At 38.9% G+C, this 13831-nt stretch overlaps 1 protein-coding gene across 1 annotated transcript in view; it reads right to left on the reverse strand.

Annotated features, from left to right (window-relative positions):
* Positions 1-11738, reverse strand: part of LOC139718823 (uncharacterized) — a 53416-nt gene extending 41678 nt beyond the window's left edge. Inside the window, exons 1-3 of the mRNA XM_071630288.1 lie at positions 11511-11738; positions 9754-9923; positions 2018-2104 (exon numbers count right to left, since the gene is read on the reverse strand). Of these exons, the coding sequence (XP_071486389.1) occupies positions 2018-2104; positions 9754-9882 (216 nt within the window). The 5' untranslated portion in view covers positions 9883-9923; positions 11511-11738. The remainder of the gene's footprint in view (positions 1-2017; positions 2105-9753; positions 9924-11510) is intronic.
* Between the last annotated feature and the right edge of the window lie 2093 nt (positions 11739-13831).

The raw sequence follows: 13831 nt of genomic DNA on the forward strand, positions 1-13831 counted from the left end.
CTGTAAAATAATTTTGTAATTTGACACCTTTTGTGGATTAAAATGATCTCATTCTGAACGACTTCTCAAAATTGAAATAACATCTTAGTAAAACAAAAATGGTACTATCATCATTGTAATTACAGTAAAAAGAAGTAAAAATCCATGACAGGGCTGAATTGGTATTGGGATCATTCTTGTCGAGTGCTAAACTTTGGCAGCCATGATCACGACGTGTAAATATGAATCTTCACAACACGAGATGGCGCCATATAATGCGGTACCCAAGGGTACCACACGGTGCTTCATATACATAATATTCAAAGGTGTATTATATACACCATAGAGAAGCTCTTGGTCAGTAATAGCAAAAAGTATGCTCGTAAAACCCATCAATACCAATATGTTAAAGGCAAGCAAATTCAATGACATGTGTCATGTAGCCTTCATTTGTTTATAGAAATGAATCATCTTTAATATTACTAAACATGTCTCTAACAGAGCTGCAATTACCTAATCAGTCATATACAATGTAGACTCATCAGGAGAGATGTCTACTGCATAAATTAATTAATATATTAATGTATCATGAAGTGGACAACCAAAGCCCGAGAGCTACGTTGTATAAGAACTGCTGATGAACTGGAGACGGGAGACAGTATGTGATTGACGAGATTCATTTACCCCATTGGATGGAAAAATTACATACGTTTCCAAACAAAGGTGATATGTTATTCATGTGGTGATGGCTGCATTCAATTAGCAAACACGTATACTCCCAAGAGCGATCAATTACTGGAATGTGTTCTCATGCCCTTGCTATTAAGCTCTATTCAAGTTCTGCATCACATCAATGAATTCTTGTATCAAACTGTTTTTATTGCCATTGATTGACAAATTGCTGAATATGCACGCAATTACTTGCAATGACGCTATGCATTCGGACAATGGACGTTTGTACTGGTTTGTTGTAAGTGCTTTCCCAAGGATGTACAGTTGTGCACTGGAGGCTGAGAAATACGTCTCTAGCTCAGTGAAGTATTTAATGGAGACAAAGATAATCACCTTTATTTCATTTGTTTTTATTTCTTTTTTAGTGAGTTTTTTTTCCACAGTGTGTCTAAGTTGTCAGAGAAAGTTGATTCTACATAGCTTAAATTCAATGCCTCAAGACTTGTGTGTATGTAAATAACAAAGCTCTGTACATACAGTAGTTTTCAAAGATTACCATTTTATTTTGTGTCATTTTGAATTTCTCACACAAGTTTTGTCAGTAGTATCATATCATCAATCTGCAAACTTAAAATTCTGGGACCTGGGAAGGGTCAAAGTAGCCTGGGCTTTATGGGGTTAAAGAAAAAATATTTGTGCATGTATGTATGATTGAATACTAGTAATAGATAATTGTAGGGTGCTTTTTGTGTTCATAGTAACTTTCATCGAAATACATACACGTGTATGTAACTGTGATGTGAGATGTTTGTACTGTCACGATTATTGCACAAATGTCAATGGAAACAAAATTAAAATTTCTATGTCCCATCATAGACCAATAAAAAGGTTAATCTGAATCTGAATCTATAGTCAAACAGACGGAGATAGAAACATATAGCATGTGTTCATATGTCTGAAATATTATAGTGTATCCATCTCATGTAAGCTACAATTCATTTTATTGCAAGTTGCCTGTTTTGTTACTGAGAAGTCATTACGGCTGTATACATTTCACAGATAGGCAATAAAACTGATATGGGGGGGGGGGGGGGGGAGAGACATCTAGACAGACAACCTGAAAACAAAATGCCCTCTGGAGCGGAGGCATAAACATGTATTTTGTAAATAAAAGAGAGAAAAAACAACAATAAAAGATCTTGATATAAAAAGCAATGATAGGAATAAGTAAGCATCGAATTCATAATGTATCCAATCATATCATGGCAAGATGATGAGAATTCTGATCATGACCGCTCTCAAACTGGCCAGGAATGTTTTGAATGAGGCCTTGTGATAATCATAATAAAAGTCAGTCAATAATTACCTCCTCGTTCTTCTGCTCATCCCCGCCCTCTCGCTCGGCCGCCCCCTCCTGGTTCAATCTGCGCCTATTCTCCCTCTCGATGGCATCCTGCAAAAAAAAAAATGAGATAAAAATTCATGATGTATCAACCGATCAGGACTTGAAGCCTTCGGGGGAGGACAACGGCTTTGCGAGAATTCATTGGCTTCCGCCCACTCCGCCATATCCTGGCATACAGCACTACACGTGCTGTGCCCCCAGATAATTATAGTGAAACATGTCGAGAAGAAACCAGAAGATTCAGTCTCCATGCCATGCATTGAGAAAATGCACGTGTGGTTCCCAGATGCCAATTTAATTTGCATATTAACAATTTACTTGCCACGTTCACATGTATCACTGCTTCAACACAACAAGTCCTTAAAAAAACGCAAGTAATTCCATGATTTGGTGCTGTGTTCGATTCATTTATAGCTTTCCATACTCATTGCTCTTTGTTGTTCATATGAAATTGTTTGTTTTGGTTACTAAGTATATTCAAAAGCTTCCTGATTGCTTAATTTCTAAACTGGCAGTACAGCTGTACAGTTTAGAAGACCATGAAGTTTCTTTCCCTCTCATTAGAGTCTCAATTTTCGGTTACCTGTAATATCTTGACTTTGTGCAGATCTACTGAATTAAATCAGTTCTACGTATGTTTTTCCACAGCATCCATTGGATTAAATCATGACAAGATGATAATATCCGCTGCACAAATCATCCAGGACTTGACGCATCAAAAGGTTATTTTTCATGTGTACATGTACCCATGCACGTTGTACATTGTATGTACCGGTATGCTGAGAAATGCTTCCATCTCTATGAATCCATGTACAAATTTGTAGTATTGAAAACATATTGCAGAACAGAGTGGCTGAACTGCTCTCACATTGGTTCTGATGACACTAAAATGCTGCCAGATGCAAAATTCTGGAAAAATATATAACCAAACACAGAATATTCTATGCTCACAAAATCATGCCATTTTGCATTTAATGCCTTATTTGTGTATGTGGTCCCATATCACACACTTTTTAAACATCACATTCTCTTCAAATCCCATCAAGAAAGTGCTTTTTTTGTGATGCATCTCTTACAATTTTTGACCGCTAGTGTGACAGACAAGGCACTAACTTGAGAAAGATACAGGAGGACAGGGGGAAAAAAAAAAACAAGACTGCATCAGCCAAGGGCAGCAGATGGAAAACTGAAGAGTGGCAGCATCAGTATGTCCACCTTGTTCTCTGTGTGCACCAGCAAAAATGTGTGAAATACATGCACAGATGTAGACTGTAAAAGGAAGAATCTCTTTTGTAAAGCCTTTCCTAGTCCCCACATTTCATCAGCATTTATAACACTGTCAATATTATTTCTGGAAATTTAAAGTGTTATTCTCATAATCTTTGTTTTAAATCTGCTCCCCAGATTGTCATTTATTGTTAATATTGATTAATTGATCTAATGATGATTTTCTTCTTCTAAAGCAAAGCAGCAGTGACACTTCCATTTATAAGAACATTAATTTTACCTAAAACACACAATGAATGCCTGCTGTGTCATAAAGAAACAGAAGTAAAGAAATTCCATATCATTAAATTTGGATGGTTCATTCATACTCTATACAGTAAAACTGACAATGATAGAAGCATATATTATAATGCATAAAATCATGCTAGAGACTATTGTTCAACAGCCATTCCATGGCTTGTACCATTAGCAGTACCAATATGACTTTCAGGTATTATTTTCCTCCACTCCACTTCAATACTCATAGTAATACTCCGCTCGCAGAAACCATTAGGCTCCATTAGCAAGCTTCTCAAATTCTATGATAAACACTGCAGGCTGATAGTAGGTCTGTTATATGAATTACATCATACTTCTTGCATCAGCACCTAACTCTATAGTGGGAAGGAAATGCATTCCATCGTTAACATCAAGATGCAGTGTGTATGGAAAGGCATTATACTCATTCCCCCCTCCAATTTTGCTTAGTTCTCTTCCGTTGTTGCTGTAGTCTGTGTGTGTGTTGTTGTTGTAGTTGTTGATGATGATGATGATGATGTTGTTGTTGTTGTTGTTGTTGTTGATGATGTTGTTGTTGTTGTTGTTGTTGTTGTTGTTGTTGATGTGTATTGTTTTGTTTGTTTGTTAGTATGTTGTTGTTTTTAGGGGGAGGGGTCTTTGCCTTGGTCCTGTTCCGAAAGTTAGATTTCTGGTAGTACTGTGAAGATTAAAAAACTCTGGGCCAGGACGTCTCATTAGGCATTCTGCATCAAACTATTCAAAAGTGATAGTATTAAACTGTTTACGCACTTTAAAAACTTGAAACTACTGGAGAGGATGATGGCGTAAAACTAGACTTATGAAAAATCCAATTTGCACTCACTGCCTCAATTATACTCAGACCTGTCAGAAAAAATGTAATTACAAGTTGTTGTACATTTGTAGTTTTCACTTTAAGGCAGAAATGGGGGGGGGGGGGGAGGTACTTTAAAACCTGGCAGAAATTTTATATTGACCATACCTTGAAGCTCAAGACTGTCTTATATTTAATTCATGTCAAATTCATCACTACACAGCATTATGATGAAACAAATGCAAAGTTGATTAAAAGCGTTTTCTTCACTGCCAGAGCTGACAACTGGAGGTCTTGTAGTTGACATCACACTGAGGATATATAATTATTAAGGAGACATCACCACTTCATGTGTCAAAAAAGTTTGAGCGCACTAATGCAAATAAGATAAACTTGACACATCTACCAGCATCAAAACCTATATTGTCAAACTTTTCATGATGCAAATATCACTTATTATTAACACTCATGATTATAGTGGTTCACATCTTATGACAGGTATGACTGATAAGTACAATTTTTAATAGTTGTAGCTCTTTATTGTATTCCTGCCATACTTAAATCAAAATGTGATTTGAAGATTACAACCTCTTTTGCCACAGTAGCATGCATTAATTTCCTTATCCTAGATCTACCCCTGGTATTTGTTTGACAAAAGAAACATGACTGTGCTACATAATTCTCTTGTACTGTGTGTTCCCCCATGGTCCCCCTAAAAATTACCTGAAGATAAAAGGATCTAGTTTATTGACCTTGCTGGCTATCAAAATGAGCTCATGAAAAAAAATATATGAGGTGATATGATCTGTTTCATTTTTTTGAAGCCCAAACATAGTTCTCAGAAGGGCTCAAAATTCATCTACCATCATTTGGAAATTGCTTGCAGTACATCAAAAGGGTTTACCAAGAAACTTGTCTGGCTGATATGATTTACCAGGATAATGAGTTGTTTTGGAGTATTTTGAGATCAAAAGTGTTAAATAATTTAGATAGTGCGTTGTAAGCATACAAATTTTGTTCCTAAAGTGCCCTTCCCATTAAGAAACAGGTACTGAGAATGTAATGTGATGACCAATCATGCCCTAGCAATCATATTTTCCAACAAGCTGCCATGCAATTCAGGCTAGATGGAGATGTAATGGCCTGATTTGTTGATTACTGATAATCACTTACAAAAGAAAAATACATGCAGCTGTATCAACAATGAACGGGTATGCTCTAGGACTGCAGTACTGTACTTCAACTGATTTTCCTTTTTTTGGGGGGGCTAATATTTTGCATTTTCATCATTCCCCTACAAAAATTGCATTACAGCATGTATTATTTCATACATTTCTCCCACGTGTGTACATTTTACAGCAAAATTTAACAGTATAAACTGCAGACTGCAGGCAGAAGAGAGGACTGTTTCAGTACAATGATGACTGTTTAATGATGATGATATTGAAGCCACTGATGCACATCTGGGTGACAAATTGCTCATGTACACTTGACCTATAACTGCTTCCCATGGCCTACAGTTGTAGATTCATAAATGAAGTGTGTCATTTGCTTGTGCGATTTGAAACCATGTTCACATCAACTTTCAAATCAAGAGTAAAATCACATTGATGGATTTGAGAGAAGTTTCGCACAAATCTGATTTCAAAGAAGAAAATCATGCAATTTCAAAGCTTCACATGGCACTGCGAATAGCAATATTAGGAGCAAACAAGTACACAGAATGGCTTGGGTGATTTGCCAATATCTCTTCAATCAGTTTGTGTACAAAAATATGATGTCAAAGTCAATGTTTTGGGTCCATAGGTTAGCATGTTCTACAGCCTCTGTCATCACTGGTAGGTTATTGCTACAGAGCAGCATAAAAAAGTAACATGATGAATCCACTAAATGTGAGTTTTTCATACTGATTAGGTGCTCATGTAAAAAAAGTGATATTTAACATAAAAGATTTGTGTACTAAGGTTAATGGGAGACTGTGAGGTCTTGACATACATGTAATCGTCTTTATGTTTTTTCCTAATATGCATTTTTACATGATTTGCACTAATGACCACTTTGTGAAAACCTTGGAACCTCTCAAGTCCCAAGACTCTCTTAACCAGTTGAGGATGAGTCCTGAGTATACTCGGGCAGGGGTCTGTGGGAATGCATATTGTCGCAAAATCAGCCCGTCCTCAATGGGTTAATCCCACATCCAAGGCTGACAAACATTGAACCATTATTTGTTCAATGTTACTTTTTTTTAATAGCAAATTTAAACATGGTATGAAATTTAACTTAAGTTATCAATTGTATCCACATCTGACTGGCAATATCATCCATGTGTCCTTTTATAATTGCTACCGTCCTGGCTACCGATGCGATATACAGTGCTGTGGAACTGATGATATAACAGCAAAAGCAAGTCTTGGGTGCCATTCTCAGCCTGTAAAATTCAAGTAACACTTCCACAAGAATCATCTAATTTGTGGCGTTCCTTCTGGAGAAAGAGCGCATTTATGAATGCTTGCGCAAGCTTGCAAAAGATATCACTTTCAGTGGGTCCGGTCTCAGTGCATTGTCCGAAACCATTATCGACTTAAAATTGCAAGCTCATGTCACTAGCAGAGAGACAATGTGTCTACAGTACTTCAGAAAGGGCAGAAAGCAGAGCTAGCCTGAGCACAAGTCGCATGCCTACATATATGTAATATTTAGATCCGACTTTTCATTTGGATGATGACTGGCATGGGGGGGGGGGGGGGGCGGGGGACATACAGAAGGATTCATCTGAAGGGTTTAAAGGGACCTCCGGAAGATTTACAAAATCTTACATTATGTACAAGTAGTAGAACAATGTTAGGATTTGCAGAATTTATTGTGTTCCTTGCTCCAACAAACCAATACGGTACTCTGAAAAAAAACCCATGAAACATAATCTAGATGTACTGAATAAGGATAAAGACATGGACACCCAAGTATTCATACTTACATGAAGCTGCTAGGTTATCATCCTTGCTCTATGTGATTTGTTATCAACTCTGAAAACACTCTTATTCCCGATCCCAATCATTATAAATTCTGTAACTCTTTACCCAGTGTAACCAACTTATAGATGTTCAATGCAAAAATCTAACAATTATCTGGAGGTCTCCTTTCAGAGCTATTGCAGGACAAAAACCTCCCTCACAAAGGTTTTCAATCCCAGATTTTATCACAATTTTGTACATCCTAAACAGTCATCTCCTGTCATTCAGAATACTTTCAAAATAGCACATACCTGAAGCTTGAATTTTTTGTGGTACCCATTTTCACAGCTTTAGAAACAAACTCACTATAGCTGAGCTAAGTGTCTTGTGCCGAAAGGTTGGGTTGGGTGGTGGCGCGTCGTGTTAATGGGAACACCACCCTTCGTCCAAAGCCCCCCCGGTTTTGCCGAAAGGGTGCGTTGGGAGCGTTGCGTCGCGTCGCGTTGACTGGAACCCCACCCTTCGTCCAAAGCCCCCCGGTTTTGCCGAAAGGGTGCGTTGGTACTTTTTCTCACGTAATATCAAAAGACGAGTTTTGAATTTATATTTAACCTTCAAACAAGCATTTCAAAGAGGCTATCGTCCAGATCGGTTTACACTCTATTACCACTTGGTCTACAGCCAGTTGGTCTAATAGACTGTTTAATATCAGTTGGTCTAATAACCAGTTGGTCTAGTCATCATTTCGTCCAATTACTGTTTGGTCTAATTGTTCTTTGGTTTAATTACTACTTGGTCTACAGTCAATTCGTCTAATAATAGCCATTTGGTCTATTTTTGGTCTAACACCAATTTATATCATCAAATACCGATTTGGTCTATTATGAGTTGGTCTAATTCCATTTTGTCTAATCATCAAATGGTCTAAAATAAAACCAAATTTGTCCAATATAAATTTGGTGTACACATCATTAATTTTGGTCCATTGCCCGATTGGACTAGCCTCTGTCTATCATCATTTAGTCTACACCCATTTAGTCAAATAACCATTGATCTTATTGTCATTTGGTCTAATAGCCAGCCTCCTGGTTTAATCAGGTACCATTTGGTCCAATCAAGGAGGTACTAGGCCTAGTACCTCCTTGGTCCAATCATCGTTTCGTCCATATGACCAACTGGGCTATTTTTTTTTTTTTTTTTTTTTTTTTTGGGGGGGTCTTTTTCTACGACTACGGACTACCCTCTGACCCTGCATTGAGGGAGAAAACAGATGTTCATACACATGAAATAAGATTAGGATAAAGTTTAGGGTCCCTCGCCCCTCCCCCATGGTGCCAGGCCAGCACCCCTAGCAGCTGGACTACATGTATATATAGATAAGCCATTGCACTGTTTATTCACATGATCCATGCCCTGTAATGTAAACAAAAACGGATGGTAGACCCAATGGATATTGGACCAAATGAACATTGGACGAACTTAATATTAGATCCGGACGATAGCCTCTTTGAAATGGTTGTTTGAAGGTTAAATATAAATTCAAAACTCGTCTTTTAATATTACATGAGAAAAAGTACCAACGCACCCTTTTGGCAAAACCGGGGGGGGGGGGGGGGGGGGGGGGGGGGGGGGGCTTTGGACGAAGGGTGGGGTACCAGTCAACGCGACGCGACCCAACGCTCCCAACGCACCCTTTCGGCAAAACCGGGGGGGCTTTGGACGAAGGGTGGTGTTCCCATTAACGCGACGCGCCACCACCCAACCCACCCTTTCGGCACAAGCCGAGCTAAGTTGTAGCTATGAACATTTTATAAGCAGTTCATGCCCATTGCTTCCACTGTTTGCCATATGTTAATACACAAAGCTGTTCTCCAAATTAGTACATTGTGTACCAAAAGATGACGTCACAAGCTTTCATTCAAGTATAGTCAGCAACCATTGTGTGCACAAGGCTACATGAGGTTGTTTAGAACCAGTTTCCATGGCAATGAACAGAGATTATGTCACGCTCAGGTACTCTATATTGGAGAATGATCCCAACAATGTTTTCCTCATTGGGGAACATTACGAACGTTCTGCTGTCATATAATCACATTTACCCAGATGGCTAACGGGTGTTTGGCTATAAACCCATATCAACATCATCAAATATCCCATCACAAACAATGTCAGACCCCCAACCCTTCTGACTGGAAAAAAAAAAAAAAAGATGATTTGGCCCAAAAGTATGAAAGAAAGAGCAGTTCCCATAGGAGTGTGTTGTAAAATTACTGAGAAAAATACTGTAGGAAACTCCTACTGAAACAAGAGCTGAGAATGGTCAAAATTTAGATTTGTTTCCTCCAAATTCAGAATGGTTGGGAGGTCTCTGGAAGCAGGCTAGTCTGCATTTCAGCCTCGGTCCTTACCAGTCGCCTCTTCTCCTTCTCCTGCCGCAGCTTGACCCTCTGGGCGTCACGCTTCCTCTGCATCCTCTCCTCTCCCTGGGTGCTCTTGACGTCGTGAATGGCGGAGGCCCAGCGGAGCATGGGATTCATGGTAAGACGCTGTGTGTGGGGCTCACCTTGCTTTCCCCCACCTGTCAATCAAAATCAAGCCACATTTAACTCTTTTAGGTCCATTCAGTGCCTTATGAATTTGTCTGGGGGATCTTGCCACTAATTGGCACTGTTTTTTGAGAGGAAATGTCACAAAATTGCAGACTTTCACAACACAAATATTTTTGAAAGAAAGATATTATTCAAAGGGGTGAAGGTTCAGGTGCGAGCTTCTTCATTTTGTCTCCCTCTATGAATTAAATTTGTTAAGATCGCATCTGCTGATCTGCAAATGCACAAGCATGTCAGAAAAAGGAACCAGTGGGACTCGAACTTGTCATCTACTGCTTTCCAGGCAGCGACACTACCACCAGGCTGTGTCCCTGGTTGCCGGCAGTGACACGATGAACATCCTTATGGAACAAATACCCAAGCTCTGAAATTCCAACACTGTTTATGTTAAGTAGTCCAAGGCGGACAAGGCATATCAAATGAAATATTTTTCTCACCCTGCTTCTCAACAGGTAGATCATTAGGTGCATCAGTGCTTACCAAATACTCTCTTTATTTTTTTATGAAACCAAGATTTTTTTAATGAAAAGAAGTTAAGATAAATAACGCGGCATCTTTTTTGTGGAGTGAAAATAAGAATGGAGAATGAAACGCAACATATGTAAAATGCACATGACAGGACGGTTCTTCTGGAGCAAGCCTGGCCTCAAAACACCAGCTAGAAAAGCAGAAGTACTGAAAGGAAATCAGCTTACAGAAATGAAGACTGCAAGTTACTTCATTACACCAGAATTGATTTTGACACTGACACAGAAACGGAAACCAACAGTGCGGTACCAACTTCTGGAAGTTCTGTATCAGGCAATTTACTGAGAATTCATCTTCTGTACAAGACTACAGACGTACGGTTAACCCCGTCTCTAGCGGCCACCCAAAGGAGATGGAAGAAGTGGCCATTGTAGACAGGTGGCCACCTGTAGACAGGGTCGTCTACATGACTTTTCTCTCGGGGGGGGGGGGGGGTGTTTAGTGGCCGCTTTTGACAGGTGGTTGCTATGGCAGGTTTGACTGTCTGTAGTGTGGAGATTCGATTCATGAACAGAGTAATAATGCAATAATGGGTTGATCGGGAGGTTCTCTCTCAAGCTCTCACACCTCCCTTGCCTTTATTGGTTGATCAACTATCTACAACCAACTGTTATATAGTTTCTAACCGTTAGATCAAACGCCAGGATAGCCCAAACGGTTAGTTAACGCAACGGTTAGAGTCTTTGACTCTACTCCAGTCACCGTAACGTTAGTCTCTCTTCTTACTTAGGATAAGATTTAGTGTTAGGACTCAGTTTCCCTACCCTTGAAGGGCCTTGATCATCGACATGTTTTTCAAGATCAACTCACATTTTAATCCAGAACTCATTGTAAATTTACAGCATGCAGCATACATTGTATTGTGTGTCACTGGTATAATAACGTGCTAGTAAATGTGAATACATCACTCAGTAAAACAGTATTCAGTAATGACAGTAATTTCATCGTTCGTTCGTGTGATTTCAGATCCGTTTGCCTTGCTACGACTGATTTAACGTTCGTAGTGGTGCGGTGTGGTATTTACTTACTGCTGCTGAGAAAGCGGTGAACAGCCGCACAATTTCAGTTGACCAATATCCAGTCGGCCAAGAAATGCGCTAAATGTCGACAGAAAAGCAGCAACTTGCTAGCAAGAGAATTCGAGACAGCAAACACAGATTTCATTCATTCTTCGCAGTTTTACAGGCCTGTCTGTGCTGCCAAACCAGGGAGGTCAACGCAGCTTCAGCAACGTGAGAATGCTGGCCCCGTATTGTAGCCTGGTTGCTGAATGAATGAATGAATTCTCGATCGCATACTAGTATATCGAGGCCCTAACTCTGATCGCGAGTGCATGCAGCTAGCTAGCTAGATGCATCATACTGTGGATTGTAGAGCACAACACAAACGGTGCCATGCAGTACGTACATATGTACGATACTTCTGTCGGTGTGGTGTTACGCACGTTCACATCGTTCGCCTATATCACAGCAGTCACTGTACTCGCAAGGCTTACTTTTTTGTTTTAAAGAATATTTTTATTCTTCATCAATGGAAACAAATTGTACAAACAAATTCATACAAAATCTTTAGTTTACATCAATTTGGTAATCAATTTCATCAATGGAAAAAAATATACAAACAAATGTACACAGTCTATAGGCAATTTCGTAATCCTTACAGTTTGATGCCTTTTTTCACCAAACGTAAAACACAATCCATATACCGCAATACCTCTTTTTTAGTACTTTTTCACTCCTAAACACACATTCTTTTTTTTATTATATTCATTCAATTACAAATCATATGTATCTAAATCAATAACATAAGACCTTTCTTCTCAACATTCATTCTATCCACCTTTAAACATCACTATCAATTGCATTGAAGTTTATTCCTTAATTAAAAAAAGAACACCAATGTGCAGACCAACCTGATATACCCTGTCAATGTCACTCTCCCTTACTCCCCTATACCCCATCGCCCATCCCCCTTCAAAATCACCCACCACAACAAAACCTCACTGGGGGCAACTCGAACATGCATGTCCTGACATTATAGCACATAATATTTCAGTTCGAGTGCGTCGAAAGCCATTTCCTGGTCACCACAATAGGCCCTACTCTATATAGAAAACAAAAGCAAAACATATTCTCAATTTTTTTTTCAGTTTTCCAACTTTTGCAAATGTATTGTTGAAAACGTTTTGCGTATAATTGCTAACTTTTCTTCTTCTAACTTATCTTGTTCTACGAAACCTCAGTAATGAAATTTTCCGTTGGGATGTTATTTTTTCCTTCAAAGCAAATGCTTCACCACTGAATTATAACGTGATTAACTAATTGAGCTTTTCCTTGGGTAAATCAATATAAATAAAGAATCTCTTCCCTAAATCAACTGTTGCAAATCAATATAATAAAAAGGACTACATTTTCCCCAACCTTCCTAGAGAAATCACAAGTGTAACATAAATGTTTACGTCTCTTCCGCTTTATGACAAAAGGAACATGAATTATCATTAACAAACTTAAATTGAAATAGATCATAATTTGTGTACACTGCTCCATGCAATAATCTACATGTCATTGTATATTAAAAGTCCCACAAAACGGAGCACAAAGTGCTACTTCTTGCCCTACTAAAAATACATTTGATTTTTATATCTTTATTAGCAAAATCCGGTTTTGAAGATCGATGGGGAGGGGGCGGTGACCCTGGCAAACCCTAACTCAAATTCTAACCCTAACCCTACCCTTAGGCCTAATCTTTGCTCTAATCCTTTCACTATACTTCACTACCTAAACCCGGGATTTAGCCGGGGTTGGGGGGGGGGGGATATTGTCCGGTTGGGGTTGAGGGGAACTGCCCTGCATGTATTATACGCCCATCCATGTGGATTACTATTGCGGCTTGGTCTACATCGCATTTCCTCCAACACAAGAGTCTGAAACTCCTGTTTAATTGAATAACTGAATAAATTCATACAGTATTCTTTAAGATCCCTAACCTAACTCAAACGCTAATCCATCATCATGATTCTGCATATTGTGTTAATCCTGTCGCCAGAAGGTAAGTTCGAAACCCAGCTGTCGAAGATAATTGAAAATCATGGGAGGCCATTTCGATGGCATTACAATTCAGATCATCGTCTTTCGTGGGACCCGACAAGACAGGTGAATACAGGTGTATGGAACACATTCCTTGGTTGTTGATATAGGGCCTATCCTGGTGGTGCAATTAAATGAAATGCGTATAGAAGACCAAGTGATGATTATACAACAACAGAAAATTTACCCTCTTGGCTCTATCCGATATTGGTATGGAATAATATTGTATAGTGCAATATTACAGATATCGACGCAAACATGTG

Source organism: Diadema antillarum, unplaced genomic scaffold (assembly GCF_040938485.1).
Source record: "Diadema antillarum isolate AM-2024a unplaced genomic scaffold, OU_Dant_1.0 scf00000100, whole genome shotgun sequence".
NCBI lineage: Eukaryota > Metazoa > Echinodermata > Echinoidea > Diadematoida > Diadematidae > Diadema > Diadema antillarum.